Source organism: Chionomys nivalis, chromosome 18, assembly GCF_950005125.1.
Source record: "Chionomys nivalis chromosome 18, mChiNiv1.1, whole genome shotgun sequence".
Classification (NCBI taxonomy): Eukaryota; Metazoa; Chordata; class Mammalia; order Rodentia; family Cricetidae; genus Chionomys; species Chionomys nivalis.
In genome coordinates this window covers 37,540,350-37,556,351 of record NC_080103.1, presented here as the reverse complement: position 1 = coordinate 37,556,351, position 16,002 = coordinate 37,540,350, and the positions used below count along the sequence as shown (strand labels likewise).

General features: G+C 38.3%; 1 protein-coding gene across 50 annotated transcripts in view; it reads left to right on the top strand.

The window, feature by feature from the left end:
* Ank2 (ankyrin 2) overlaps window positions 1-16,002 on the top strand; it is a 532,749-nt gene that overhangs the window by 375,353 nt on the left and 141,394 nt on the right. For all 50 annotated transcript variants that reach the window (XM_057793904.1, XM_057793906.1, XM_057793908.1 and 47 more), the window contains 2 exons: window positions 2,488-2,586; window positions 5,220-5,318. In XM_057793904.1, coding sequence (XP_057649887.1) covers window positions 2,488-2,586; window positions 5,220-5,318 — 198 coding nt within the window. The remainder of the gene's footprint in view (window positions 1-2,487; window positions 2,587-5,219; window positions 5,319-16,002) is intronic.

Here is a 16,002-nt window from a genome sequence, read left to right as displayed (position 1 = left end):
CTATGAACTCCAGAGAAGCCTCCTTTCCCCACCCCTTCTCCACTAGCAGAGGGATTTCAGGTACACACAGCTTCTTGCATAGATGCTAAGGACAAATCCTTAATGAACGATCTCATACCATCTCTCTAGTCTGAAGATCCTATATTTAAACCAAAAGAGACAGAGTGTCAGGAGAGCAAACAAAAGGAAGTGATAGTTCATTTCTCTGTCCTCAGAAAGGAAATTCACAGAGTAGACCATCACAGAAAGTTGCAGTGAGAGATCTGTGAGTCAACACACCGATGGGCCTCAAATTAGAGGCTTACTGAATTGTGTGACCTCATGCTTTAGAGAGGAGATGTCTTTGGCAAAGCAAGTCTTTGTTTCATTAATAGACCTAAAAGTATCTGAAAAAAATATCTTCAAACCCCAAATATCTATTCCTATTTAGATGAAACCCTGGCATACAAAATCTTATCACTATAATGGCTATTATCTTTTTATTTCAAATACATCAGTTTTTATTATTTACAAAAAATAATCCTTACCAAAACAATCCTGTCCAGTTCAAGGTCACAAAGCATTTACCCACACTTTTTCTAATTGGTTTATAGTTTCTGGTCTTACATTTAAGTCTTCAATTCCGTTTGTGTTGTTTTCTAACGGGCGAGATATATGGGACTTGCTTCACTCATTTATGTGTTGTTGAATCTTTTTGTTCGATTTCTTGAAAAGGCTCACTTTCCCAAATGTGTGTTCTTGATTCACTAGTCCAAAATTAGCTGACTGAAGTGTGATTCATTCCTGGGCTCTCTATTCAGTCAGTCCTGTTAATGCATGTGTCTTTCTATGTTCGTATCATGCTGTTTGGGTTGCTTGAACCCTGTTATATATTTTGAGGTCAGTTTTGGCTATGCTGGTCTTTTGTGATTTCTTGAATTTTAGGAGATTTGAATAAATGTGGATTTATTTGTGAAGAATGCCATTGGAGCTTTAACAAATACCATATTGAATTTATAGGGCAATTCAGGTAACTTTTTTCAGTGCTGTAGTACAGAGTTAGGTTTTAGAGATTTAGGTAGGTGAAAACTGGATTTAACAGGTTTACCAGAGATCCTAGGATTTTTTTTTTTTTTTTTTTTTAGAAAAGAAAAGGTGCTTGGGCTGGAGAGATGGCTCAGTGGTTAAGAGCATTGTCTGCTCTTCCAAAGGTCCTGAGTTCAATTCCTGGCAACCACATGATGGCTCACAACCATCTGTAATGAGGTCTGGTGCTTTCTTCTGGCCTGTAGATACACACACAAACAGAATATTGTATACATAATAAATAAACAAATATTAAAAAAGTAAAGGTGCTTAGGTTCTAAAGTTATTTTACGTATACTACTATCATTGCAGAGTTCTGTAACTTTACACATGGTCTTTTGCTTTTGTCTTTTACCCACTTTATAAAAGGGATTTTCTATCATTTTTTGAAAAACCTTATCTTTAATTGGACAGAGTTTTGATTTTAGCCAAAACAGTAAATAATACAGAATCATTATATTTATTTTCTCATTAGAAAAACACTTCTATGCTTTGTGTGTATATATATGTGTGTGTGTGCGTGTGTGTGTGAGAGAGTGCACACATATGTGTGTGTGCATGGCATATGTGCACATTTGTGTGTCCTGTGATTGCTTATGTATCTGCAGAGGCCAAAGAAGGAAATCTGGTGTTTTCTGTACTACTCTCTGCCTTATTCCTTTGAGACAGTTTCTCACTGACCCTGGTGCTAGCTCCTCACCAGCTAGCTTAGGGATCCCCTTGTCCTGTCCCCTATGAATACTTGGGTTCCAGATGGTATGTAGTATTGCCTAGCTTTTAAATATTAATATTTAGTTATAATTTTTAACATGTGGGTGTTTTACCTTCACGCATGTCTACACACTACATGTGTTTCTGTACATTGCATGTATACCTGGTACCCACAGAGGCCAGCAGAGGACATGGAAAACCCTAGAACTGGAGTTACAGACAGCTGTGAGCCACTATGTAGGTGCTAGAAACCAAATTGGGCCCTTTGGAAGAGCAGCCTCTTACCCACTGAATCATATCCTTAGTCCGGACACCCTGCTTTTGATGTGTGCGCTGGAGGGACAGGGATCTGAACTTAGAGTCTCACACTTTCCCAGCAAGTGCCCTTGCTACAGAGGCCTCTCTCCAGCCCCACGTTTTTACACTTCTTAATTAGAGAAGTACAAGCTTGTTGAAATGAAGTTCTCTGGACCTTGTTCCTAACGTGTATTACCACTGCACCTCTGTCTCTGGAAATTCATCTCTCTGAGTGGGAATAGACTCCAGTTAACACAAAAAGTAAGTAAATAAATAAAACAAAACAGAAAGAAAAGGGAAGTAGAGATAGATATGAGTGTGAGTCTATTCTGGATTGTGTTTGAGTTGAGTATGATTGGCACACTATCTCCTTTTCATTTCTCTGCCTCTAAGCCTGCCTTGTTCTTCTCTCAGAATGGACTCAATGCTCTCCATCTGGCAGCCAAGGAAGGCCACGTGGGCCTCGTGCAGGAGCTTCTGGGAAGAGGGTCCTCCGTGGATTCTGCCACTAAGGTACCGCTCCTACCCGTACAATTTGATTTGTAACAATGAGGAAGAGGCTTTTTCGTTTGTTTGTTTTTAATTTATAGTAATTTGGGCAGTTTTGAAAAGGAAGAGGTCTAAAACCTTTTCCAGTTATTCACAAGATTTCTGGGGATTATTGAATGCTCAGGAATATAACTGAAACCTTTTTCATCACCCAGCAGCATTTGGATCATTTTGTTTGAGGATTTAGATGTGAGACTCAAGAAGTCTGGAACCCTAGATCTGGTTGCTAATGTACTTTCTTCCTTTGTTTCAAAAAGAGGCCTAGATCAAAATGATCCTCTGTAGACACTTGCACTTGTGTTCCTAAAATCAATTCATTACAAACAAACAAACAAACAGTTCACCTTCTCAATTGAGATGAGCAGGTCATTTTCATGCTTTGGTTAAACTGATTTTCCTTCCTCGTCTTCATTCTGTTTGATATGACTATATCAGGTCCTTTCTGCTCTACTGTGAGAGAACTTTTGGGTCTTTGGGGTCATGGACTCAATTACTAGGATTATTAAAGTATTGATTTTAATATAGGTCAAGGTATTTGTCTCCCTTGAATTGTCCATATTAACCTAACATATTCATTAAACCTATCACCATTTTTCCTTCTTAAGTCTACTGGTATTTTAATATTATAGATTATTCTCTTCTTAGCCCCCTCCACTACCTTCTTCTTTTCTTTTTTCTTTAATGTTCTCGGGGTTTTTTTGTTTGTTTGTTTGATTTGTTTTTGTTCTTTTGTGTTCACTTTTACCAGTGGGGCAGGGCGGGACTGAGTGCTTGGGTTCAAACCCAGGGTCTTGCACATTCCAAGAAGCTGTGTTACCACCAATCTGCAGCTCTTGCCTTTTTAAGATAAAAGATTCCAACTGCGGATCCCAGGTGCTCTGGGACTCTGGGTGCCCCTGCCTCATCCTCGGTAGTGCAGAGATTTCAGGTGTGTTCAACCACACCCAGTTCTGGTTTACTTTTTTTTTTTTTTTTTTTTTTAAAGATTTATTTATTTATTATGTATATAACATTCTGCCTCGATGTATGCCCATGTGCCAGAAGAGGGCACCAGATCTCATTACAGATGATTGTGAGCCACCATGTGGTTGCTGGTAATTGAACTCAGGACCTCTGGAAGAGCAGCCAGTGCTCTTAACCTCTGAGCCATCTCTCTAGCCCCCTCTGGTTTACTTTTTTATTGTTGTTTGTTTGTTTTTTGAGACAGGTTTCTCTGCAGCTTTTGGAGCCTGTCCTGGAACTAGGTCTTATAGACCAGGCTGGCCTCAAACTCACGAAGATCCACCTACTTCTGCCTCCAGAGTGCTGAGATTAAAGATGTGCACCAACACTCCCAGCTCAGATTTACTTTTAATTCTATAATGGAGCTGTAGAATTTTCTGGAGAAGAAGAGATTTTTAAAAGAAGGAAATGGAGTCTCTTGTGAATGGATCACAGCTCTCAGTGATCCAGTAGCAGATGGAGTCTCTCTGAGTGGATCGTGGCTCTCAGTGATCTAGTAGCAGAAGGGAAAGAGAATTGAACTTTATGGTTCAAAAATCTGTGTTTCTGTTTAAATTTTCCTATTTTCATTTTTTCTCTTAACCACGTTTTTATTTTCTTTAATGAGTGTTGACTCGTTTCATAAATTTTGATGTGGCAAGTGGTAGAAATCATAAGTAATTCTATGGTTGATAGAGAATTTACTTTTGAATTTCTGAAATGATTTGAGCAAAAGCATGTGTCGTTGTAGGTCAAAACCTAACTCTGAGCAAAATTTCTTCACTCACTGAGAACCCCAAATTGCCTTCTTGAAAGATTGGTTTTTATAAATTGTGTGTGTGTGTGTGTGTGTGTGTGTACACATCTTGTGCATATCTGCACTTATGTGCAGGTGCCTGAGGAGACTCTAACAGGACATCCATTGAGGAAACAATAGTAGGACATCCTAATGTGGGTGATGGGATCTGTGTGCATATGTTCTTAACTACAGAGCTGTGTCCCCAGCCTTCCTACTTTTGTACAGTTAAATAAGCAATGTTCCAAGGAACATTTTCAAGTTGGTATTTTTTTATTTAAAGTAATAGTACTGGCTTTTTTTTTTCCTTTGTAAAATTCCTTGAATTCTACAGGAAATGTCACATCCACACATACCCACAAACTGTGGTTTGGTTAAAATTCAGCCCTCTGTTGTTCTCAACACGGCCCCAGTATTATGCTGGAAGAGATTATAACCATCTTTTTTTTTAATTTTTTTTTAATTTTTTTTTTTTTTTTTTTTGGTTTTTCGAGACAGGGTTTCTCTGTGGCTTTGGAGCCTGTCCTGGAACTAGCTCTTGTAGACCAGGCTGGTCTCGAACTCACAGAAATCCGCCTGCCTCTGCCTCCCAAGTGCTGGGATTAAAGGCGTGCGCCACCACCGCCCGGCTATAACCATCTTTTTGGGGTTAAAAAGTTCTTTACAAAGTGAGCTTGATAAAAGTGTGAATGCTTTGCCTCCGCAAAATACCAGATTTTAATAACTTGAAATATGAATAAGCTTGAAAGTGCTTGTACATTTTGGTTTCCACCCAGTTTGGAAGCCTGTAACGCTTTTCTATTCTGCTTTGTCAAAACAGAAGGGAAACACTGCTCTTCACATTGCCTCACTGGCCGGACAAGCGGAAGTTGTCAAAGTCCTTGTTAAAGAAGGAGCCAATATCAATGCACAGTCTCAGGTATTTGTTACATTTGCATTTTCTCTGCTGTGAAGAGGTTTTTAGTGTGGTTTTGTGATACTGATTTGATGGGTTCGCATTCTTTTGAATTCCTTTTTTCTTATTTTAACTGAAATATTCTATGAAATCATGTAATTCAGTTTCTTATTTCCAAATAGTTGGCAAATGCTAGTCCATTGTTGTCTTATGTACTTAAAAAAGAAGAACTAGGGGGCAGGAGACATGGCTTAGCAATTAAGAACACTGACTGCTCTTCCAGAGGACCCAGGTTCAATTCCCAGCACCCATGTGGCAGCTCACAACTGTCTGTAACTAGAGTTCCAGGGGACCTGACACCCTTACACAGGCAAAACACCAATGCACATAAAAATAAATAAAAAAACAAATAAGTAAGTAAATATGGCCTTTAAGAAGAGGAACTGGTGGCGGTGACGCACGTGAAATGTAATTCATGTAAGTTCTGTGCTGCTCTGTGATGGTGCTTTTTCCTATAAATTTGAAACTTTATCAAAAACTGCCATTCCAAAAGGAGGTGTCTACTACAGTACAGGACTCCCTATCCTTATTTTTTATCTCATACCCAACTGTGGCTTTATTAAAATGCTGAGGGAAACTGACAGATTCTAACCTTACAGTTTTATGATAAATATAATCATAAAAAGAAAGTTCATCATTCTATTGAAATTAAGAAAAAAGAAACAATATAAATCACACAATAGGCCTGATTTCTATATCTTTTGGTAGAAAGTGTGTATGCATGATATTTTAGCCATCACTTTACTCTTGGTGTCTATGATGTCTTTGTGTAGGAATTGCACTATGTAACTTTTTTAATAAAATTCATTCCTTCCACATGTGGGAAGTCCTGGGGTTGATACCACACTAAGAAACAAAACAAACAAAAAACATCTTTCTATTTCCTCAGGCTTTCTTTTTAGCATGCTAATCACACAGACTATAGTACAGGCGATATAGGCAGCTCATTTTGATCCATTTGCTGGAACATCCCTGCTAGCTTGCCTTTGTGTAGCAGGACCTGCTCCCCATGCTGTTCGTTTCATTTCTCATCGTGTCTACAGACATATGACTGTGTCGATGACACACATTCCAGACCAGGAAATACTAAAAATAAATGATGGAATCAGCTTAGTTTTCTTCTTTCATTTTGATTACACTGATTAGTAAGTTTATTTATGACAGATGAGACATCCATTTTTGACTGTGTAATGATATGAAGTTTTAATCAATCACTTCCAGTTTTGGTTGCAACTCAAACTTTCAGCTAAATTTGTAACAATGATTTATTAGTAATTGCCACATACTTTAGTATAAACCTTTAATATTTTTTTTTATTTAAAGATTGATAGCATTGTAAGAAACATTGGTATGTTCCGTTCAGTACAACAACATCTTAGGCTTGGAAACACAGGATGCTACTAAATTATACTATTTCAATAACAACTTTTGGGTGTGAGCTAGAAGTGTCCCTTTAGTGACAGAGCAGTTGTACTGCAGGCAGTTGGCGCTGGGCTCTTTCCCTAGCCCTGCAAAACAGATGTTTTTGTGTATAGCAAAATAGCATCCTTTTACTCAAGAGCGGGAGTTCTCAAACATTCACCTGAATTGTGGTCACCCACATAGCTTGCTTGCTAAATTACGTTTCTGGGTTCTCTCTAGCAGTAAGTTCTCAGATGATGTGGGTGCTGCCAGTCTGGGAGTCACGCTTGCTACAGAGGGCACTAGAGAAGCCCGGTGTGCCATTTACCCCAGACTATGTCTCAATCAGTAGTGAACATAGAAAACATGGAGCTGAAAGCAAATTATGTTTGAATGGGCACCGGGGCTTTCATTTAGAATGACAGGACGCTAACCTGCAATGCGGAGATTTCAGTCTACAAAAAGAACAGGGTTGTATGTTTCCAAATGATTCATTGAACTTAGCGATGTGATAGAAGTTGACGCGTGGCGAATGTTGCAAAGTAAATGCTTGTTAGAAGCTGTGATATTAGTTATCACGTGGTGCTTGATGTGCTTTGGAGATAGCTCAGGGATAATAAACTAAAACCATCTCACCATTCATTTACTTTCGGAGTCACTGGTGCTTTTCCTTGTGGTCCTAATCATATCAGCTTATAACAGGCCTTAAAGGAAGGGTGATGGCATCATTACAAGATTACAATAATCCTTATTTGTACAGCACATTGTTAATTCATTGTAAGAGTCACACGGCAGGGAATCCTGAAAAGCAGTTCCAAATGGTTTTTATATATTGTGGGAAAATTTATGAGAGGAAACAATCAAATTTAAAGTAGCTTTTCTTTCTTTTCTTTTCTTTTCTTTTTTCCCCCTGAGACAGGGTTTCTCTGTGTGTCTCTAACTGTCCTAGAATTCACTCTGTAGACCAGGCTGGCCTCGAACTCCCAAAGATCCTCCTGTCTCTACTTCCCTGAGCACTGGGATTAAAAGCCTGCATCACTACCGTCCTGCTTAAAATTACTTTTCTAAATACCTCAGTCATTTAGTGAGGCTGATGGTATTATTGAATTTAGATAATCACCATTATCAGTTGACTAAGACTTTATGATTGATTTAAAAATAGATGTTTATATAGGCAAGTTAAGTATCTTGCTGTTGTGTCTTAGAAAATTTGAAAAGATACGGGATTAAAGTCATGGATGCTGATATGAACCCTCCATCACTTTTTATTTTCTTCATTTCTATCTTACTTACTCTTGACATAGACTTATGTATCCAACTTTTGGTGTTAGATTAACAGGGCCAGGGTGGGAGGAACATACTCAGGGAAATAGAACCACCACTTCCTTTTAAGAGCCATGAAAAAGATGTAGGGATGCCAGATTCACAGCACAAATCCTAAATTTTATATTCAATATATACATATATATGTACATATATATGTATTCTATATTTTTCTAAAAACTTAATTCAAAATATAGCATCTGAAGTTAACCTGAATCATTTGAAAGTAGGTTAATAAAATTACTTTTGAAATATGAAGGGGAAAAAAATTCCAAACAATCAATATTTGGTAAACTTGCTAGAGTTCATAAGTTATGGAGGAGTATGCATTTCTAGAGTTTTCTGCATTTAATCATGTAAACTGAGGCTTGCATGACACCTCCATGTATATTATATTAACGGGTCGTAAATTAAACTCTTGGAGATTGCTACAATACGGTTATACAATGGAAGAGAGAAAAGTCTTGACTCTGAACAAATCAGTTGGCAAGTGAGAATTTAAAGTCAAGAAGGAATTTGTGGTTAGTAGACAGATCATTACTATGTGGGAATATCATGGGTAGAGGACAGGTTGGCTAAACTGACTAGCATGCTTCTTCCTGAAGGAAGCAAGGGCCTCTTCATGTGTGAGGATATGGTGTGTGAATAACCTCTTCATTTTCTGGGGGTGATGAGGTATCAAAGACGGGAGTTTGAACTGAAATGGTTTACAGGGTCTTTTGGTAAAATTGGATTTTACAGATGTGTGTTGTGGGATATTTGTAACTCATGTGAAGGTGTATTGCTGTGATGGGTGTAATAAAAAGCTGAATGGTCAATAGCTAGGCAGGAGGTATAGATGGAATTTATGGGGAGAAAAGGAATCTAGATGCACAGGAGACACCAAGAGACATGAAGAAGAAATAGGAGGTGTAAGAGGAAGAGAGATAACACCAAATGATAGAATGTAGATTAGTAAAAATTGGTTAATTTAAGTTATAAGAGCTAGTTAGAAATAAGTCTAAGCTATCGGCTGAGCTTTCATAATAAAAAAAACTCTCATGTCATTATTTGGAAGTGAGTTGGTGGCCCAAAGAAAAATCCACCTACATATGCACCCAATATGGGGCTTGAATATCCAAACATAGGGTCCAAGAAAGCAAAGAAAAGCTCTGGAGAAGGAGCCAGATGTGGATTTCTAGACCTTCAGCCTCTCAGTAGGGCTGGTACTAGGTGGCATACAGAGGTGGGGCTACCAGTCATGGCATGTGAGCTGGAGTCAGCTGCCAATGCCATGTGCCAGTGCCATGCACTAAGCTGAGATGCACAGTGGCTGACATGACATTTTAAGATTTTTCTCATGCAGTCAGAGAATGCTGCAGGCACTTAGTAAAGTCAGGTCCAGACAGAGAAAACCTCTAAAAAGGTAGAGTATGTTTTACAATGTGCTTAGATACTGAAGAAAGAAAAGAAAATGGGTGTAGAAAGAGTAAAGTAATATTAAAAAATATTTTGTCATGTAAAGATGGGAAATACACAGGGCATCTGTATCCTATATAGTGCTTTGTTAACTTTGAATTTTTTTAATGTGAATGTAGAAAATCAATAAGTACTGAGAGACCTTGGATTATGAAACTGCTCAGTTAATCCAACCTATATATTTAAGAATGTCTTAACTTTAAAATGGAAGTTGAAAAATATGCTGCATTGGGGGATAGGTTATGCCTTTGTTTCCACAGGAAACAAAAAGTTATGATTCTCATTAAAATTATGAAGATCAGATTTGATTGGGGGATACCAACTAAAATATTTGGCTGCAAACATGAAAAAATAAATTAAAAAAGATTATAAGACAGGTGACATATATGATGATACCTCTACTATGGGAGTAGCTCTGAGACAGGATAAATCTTTTTGGCAACAGAATCATCATGATTTATTATTATATGGGATCTTTTCATATGGCATGGCTAGAGGTTTGGTTATACAGTCCAAGTAAAGCTGACAGATGCCTTTTACCTGCTTAAACATAAAACAAAAAAAAATATCTTTAGCTGTCTTGTACATACCACACAATCCATATATCTGTAAAAATATATATTCTTATATATCCTAATATGTATATTTATATATTATCTTTAAAAGTTTGTGTTTTCAGAAAAAAAGGACCAGACACCAACAAAGACAAGTAGCCTAAGTTATCCAATCACATACACAACAACGTCAAAGGGGGCAGGTTGCTCCTTTCAGAGACTAGCAAAAGAAAGGCAGCACCAAGGGGAGATAAACAGTGGCAAGGCAAATTCCAGGGGTGTGGCACCAGAGACGGAGGCTCTCTGTAAGTGCCTGTGGTCCAGCAGCTGAGAACCGTGGTTTCACCTGCTTGTATTATGGGTGGTTAAGCCCGTTTCCTAAGCTCTCAGCGGCTCTGTATCTTACCTCCGATCCATGGGTAGTAATATTTGCTACACAGAGTTTCTGCAAACATGAGATAGATGCAGATTCCTGACTCACAGAAAATACAGAATAAATATCATCTGCAGATGTAATTATTAGGCAGATCGTGTTATCTAGCTCCATTACAGAAAAGAGATCATTGGCTTTGAGCTGTGGATAACGCCGTTTGTAATTTTTTACTAATGGTTCTTTTGGAGTTGAAAGATTGTTCTTCTCTGGGGTAGGATGGACAAAGCTCTGTCGAAGTTTATTTTTTCTTTCAGTAATGAGGAGTGTGGAACTTTCCTTGGGGTAACAGCTTTGAAACATGGGGCACAAAGCTTCTGAAAAAAGCACTTGGTACAAACAGGTAGAGAGATCTGAGCACAGTGTTTGCACCAGGTGCCAAGCACCATTGAAGTACAACATACTGTCTCTGTTTTATTAATTTTTTTCTGTTAGTTTACTTTTGTTCTCGGTCTGTCTGGTTAAGTGTGTGTATGTGTGTGTGTGTGTGTTTGTGTTTGTGTGTGTTTTGGTATATAGGCATGTGCATGTGTAGCATGCATGTGGTGTGGGAACTAACACACATGTGCAAGATAGAGCCTCTGAGAGCATTAGGTATCCTTCTCTGACATTTTCTACTCCATTCCCTTGAGAGAGGGTCTCTTATTAAACCTGGCTGGCAGCTAGGTAGTCCTAATGATCCTTCTGTCCCCAGCCCCTCCAGAACTGGGGACATAAGTGTATGTATGTATACATAGGTGTATTGTTATACCTAGCTTTCTACATGGCTATGGAGGATTTGAACCCCAGTCCTCAGTTTCATGGATAGCAAATTCTCTGCCCAATGGATCATCTCTCTAGTTCCCTTATCAATTAACTCTTGGTAGTTAAACCAACAGATCCAAAAAGATGTTAGCTCTTTATTTTGTTATCTCTAATAACTGATTTTTAAATTTTTTATCACTTTATCAAACCTATGTTTTTATTTGTTAAATATTATCATGACCTTATAGATTATCACACAACATAGTGGGTTTCCTTATGACATCCTCACACACAATTTTGTCTTGCGCCTTTGCTCATGTTCACCCCATGGCCCTCTTGCGCGTCTCCCTTCTCCTGCTCTTCCCCTTATTTCCTCTGTGGCTGCCCCGGTTTTCTTGCCTATAGTTGTTCTGTGATTTGGTCACATAGAGTTTTTTTAATCCTTGTATGTGAGGAGCCAAACTGCTTATGTCCAGTGATGGGAATGAAGACACCTCTTGTTTCTTTCATATGAGCGCACAGTTAAGATGTAAATCAAAGATTCCTTATAGAGGAAAATCCTTTTTTTCCCTTTTTTCTCTCTCTCAACTATTAGCCCAGATTGCTGTCTTGAGATTTTCTAGATATATTTCAATTCTTAACTCCCATTACCATACATTATGTGACAAGCAAGCATTTTCTGATAACTGTTTCATTACTAATATTCACAATCTTTCAGTTTTATTGAGAAAATTATTCAAACAGTGTAAATCTCTGAGAGTCATTTTTTATTGTCTCCCTGTGTTTCTTTGGCAGAATCTGTCTACGGTCGTGCTGCAGGGTTCTGTCACAGTCTCTGAAACTTCCCCCAAGAGTTTACATGCGTGGTTTATGCCACTGGGGCAGGGAAGCATTATTTATTGACAGATCAAATTTCAATTATAGACTTTGTAAAAGTACTTACATTGAAACAGAGTCGTCCCTTAGGAGAACTGGTGTTCATGGAATTCATATAATCCATGATAAAAATCCTGCCCAACAACAAGGGTAGGGGCTTGTGAACAACTGGCCCCATGCAGGCATCATCATTTGAAAGCATAATAATAATTATCGTCTCATTGGCTTTGACAACTATTGTCTTAGATGGTATGTTACAGAAATTATATCTAAATAGATGTGTGTATGTGTGTGTGTGTGTGTGTGTGTATGTGTATGTGTATGTGTGGGGGGGTTGTATTTGGAAACAGCTATATTTTGGCATTGGTACATCCAGGCAGTGTTATGGGCGATCAATAGTTTATTCTGACGTCAGGAGCATTGTTGATGCATGTGTGTGTGTGTGTGTGTGTGTGTGTGTGTGTTTCTTTTGGTGCTTCTCAAAGGAAGAATTCAAGAACTCTCTTCAGAAAAAGAGGGAGCTGAGCCAAGCAGCAGCAGCCTGATTCTAGGAGACAGGGACCCATCTTTTAGTTCCATGTTATCCTTTCTATTCCTTTCTCTCAGGAATGGGGCGTGCTTTTCTTGGAAGTCTATTTTACCTTGAATTCAGTCTGTTATAATTAGACTATGAGATACAAGAATATGTGTAGGAGTTTAAGGACCTTAAAGTTAAAAACTTCTCTAGGAGGAAGAGTGACTACACTGTATGTTCCCTTGGCAGGAAGCCTTGAAGCTGGTTTGTCACAGCTAGGGTTGCTTTCCAGTTTTCCAGGGTCCTCATCTGGTCCTTCAGGAAAGACCGCTGTTGTCTAAGCTGACCACTGTTAATTATTTTTCTGTATGTCCTGTTTAAGTGTCCGTTAGGAGTCTCCCCTTGGATCTCTTTGGTTAGTAGTAAGGCAATCAAAATAGATTGTTGTTCATCTTAAAATTCTGACTTTCAATGAAAAGATATGATGTTAGTTAGGTGTAAATATGTCCTTTCATGGATGAACATAATTCCTTAGGCTTTGGGACCCGAGCTGTGGCTTTTACTTTGGGATTGAAAATTCTCTATATCAGATTTGTTTTTAAAGTAAATAAGGCACTTTATTTATAGGATGTCGTAAGTACCGCCTCTTTGGAATGGGGCAGCCTGTCTCTGGATGGCTGCAACACACTCTGCAGTTATTATAATGAGCTGATCTGAGCTCATTGCCTGAAAGGGGATTTATCTGCCTCACCAGCCAGGGATCTTCTCTTCACATGTGAACTAGGGAGTAGTCTGGGGCACTTAGTATACTTAAGTGTGTTAGCTTCTGTGTGTTCTCCATCCTTCACATGGAATCAACACGTTCTCTTTTCTTAGAAGTGTGTCAGCTTACCCGTCAATCACAATTCTTGTCTTTTTGTGATTGATGAGTTCCAGTTCTTTAGCTATTATGTTTTCATCATTCTGGCCAGTTTATCAGTTTGACACATTTAAAAGTAAATTTGTTGAAGTATACCTTTATGCCCTTATTTTAAGTGTGTGTATGTGTGTGTCTGTACTGTGTACACGGGTATTTATTATGTGTATGTATAAAGTACTTTAAGGAGGCTTAATTCCCTTATTAATATACTTCAAGTTGTAAATTATAAATATACAACCCAAAGGATACAAAATATAAGTACATGATTGGGTATGTGTGTTCTTTATACAAGTTTTTGGACTTTTTAAAAATTATTTTAGGTTTTCCTTTAATGTTTGTGTATGGTTTGCCTGCATGTATGTTTGCATACTGTATAAGTGCAGTGCCCATGGAAGCCCAAAGAGGCATCAGATCGCCTGGAACTGTTATTGCAAATGGTTGTATGTTGCAGGAGTTGCTTGTTGGTTCTCAGCTGCTCAGCCCTGAAATAATCACACAGAATCTATATTATTTAAATCATTGCTTGGCCCATTAGCTCTAGCTTCTTATTGGCTAACACTTATATCTTAACTTAACCCATTTCTAATAATCTGTGTATTGCCACGTTGCTGTGGCTTACTGGGTAAAGTTCCCAGTTTCTGTCTCCAGCGGGGCTACATGATTTCTCCCTGACTCTGTCCCCTTTCTCCCAGCATTCAGTTTAATTTTCCCCACCTATCTAAGTTCTTCCCTGTCAACAGGCCAAGGCAGTTTCTTTATTCACAGCATACAGAGGGGAATCCCACATCAGCAGTGGGCTATCATGTGGATACTAGGAATCTGTCCTGGGTCTTCTAAATGAGTAGGCTGTGCTGTGAATCACTGAGGCATCTCTCCAGCCCCAGAGTTTTTGGATTATTTTTATTGAACATATCCATCACTTGAAGGGTCTGTCTGTGACAGGTTGTAAAGTAAAACAGTCAAACAGCTGTGAAGTGGTGTATCCACTGGAGTTGGTGCCCCTTTCTGTCTCCGTGCTTCTGATGGTGCAATCTAATTGAACGGGTCACATTGCACAGTCCCAATACTTACCCTGGAAAAGTCTTTGTACTAAGGCTCCTTGCCTTAAACTACAAAGTTTCCTCAAACATTGCTGAACCATTTATATTAATATCCTCAGGTGTTCTAACACATGGAAAAAGACATAAAATGGGACCTTGGTAATATTCAAAAATGATTTCTTGTCTGTTTGATTTTTGGCTCGGTACAGAGATGAATCTTGGGCCTCACACATGTTAGACACATGTGGTGCCTCTACCCCTGCACCACAGTCGTAGCCTTCCCAAGCTTTTTAATAACAGACGTAGGATAAGAATATATCTATGGTTCTGCCACTTTTTATGTGACTCAGAAAATAAAGATACAGCAAATATTATGCAAATAAAATGGGAATTTTTATTTTGAAAAACTCAAAGATATTTTTGAATCCCCAGTGTGTTTGTGTGTCTGCATGTGTGAGACCACATATTGTAAATTTTGGTTTGCAAGTACTCTCTCAGGTTGATAGTAATCGTTAAATGACAAAATGATTGACATTGTTGGAGGAAGCAATAATTTTATTTGAGTGACGATTCAGATTTTCTGGATATATCTCAGGGGGAAGAAAAGCTACATTGTTACCAGCTATATTTCCTGACAAAGCCCTAGCCACTGTCTGCAGTTTACAGCTCCATAAGAAACGAGTCTGTTTGTGAGCTGTTCTCCATGAATACTGCAGTGGCTTTATGCTGGGTGTGCCTTTTGAGGCTTGGACCAGCATATTATTTTCTGAAATGAAAGGAAACACATTTAACAGTTACTCATTAAAAGCAATTTTGTATCTGTGTGTGTGTGTGTGTGTGTGTGTGTGTGTAGTGGATGAAAGAAGAAAAAGGGCCATAGCTTCTTTTGACTATTTAATCTTTGAAGTTAAATTTTTGATGCTCATTTCATCAACTTAAAAATAAAATAATGATAACTAATTAAATTAGCACAGTGACTTATTTCAAGATGAGAATTTCAGGTTAATGGGCTTTTACTCTGGTAGGGGAAATTAAAGTACCCTACCGTGGTTGCTATTGACTTAAATTTCTCATTGCATATGTAGAGCAGTCAATATTTTGCTTTTTGAATATAACACATTCTCTTTCATAGGTTACTATGGATGATTTTATATATATATGACATAGGTTCCTATAGGATGTTGTACAAAACCAGATATTTTAAAGCTCTTGCTACAATGCTAGGCAGAGAACATTGCACACTTAAAAAAAAGAAAGAAAAAAAGAAAAGGAAAAACAAAATGGAGCAAAACCCCAAAACAACAACAACAAAAACCCCCTGGATCTTATAATTTGTACTGCTCATCTGGAAATCCAGAAAACGTGCCAGAGGATAAATGGCCACCCAGT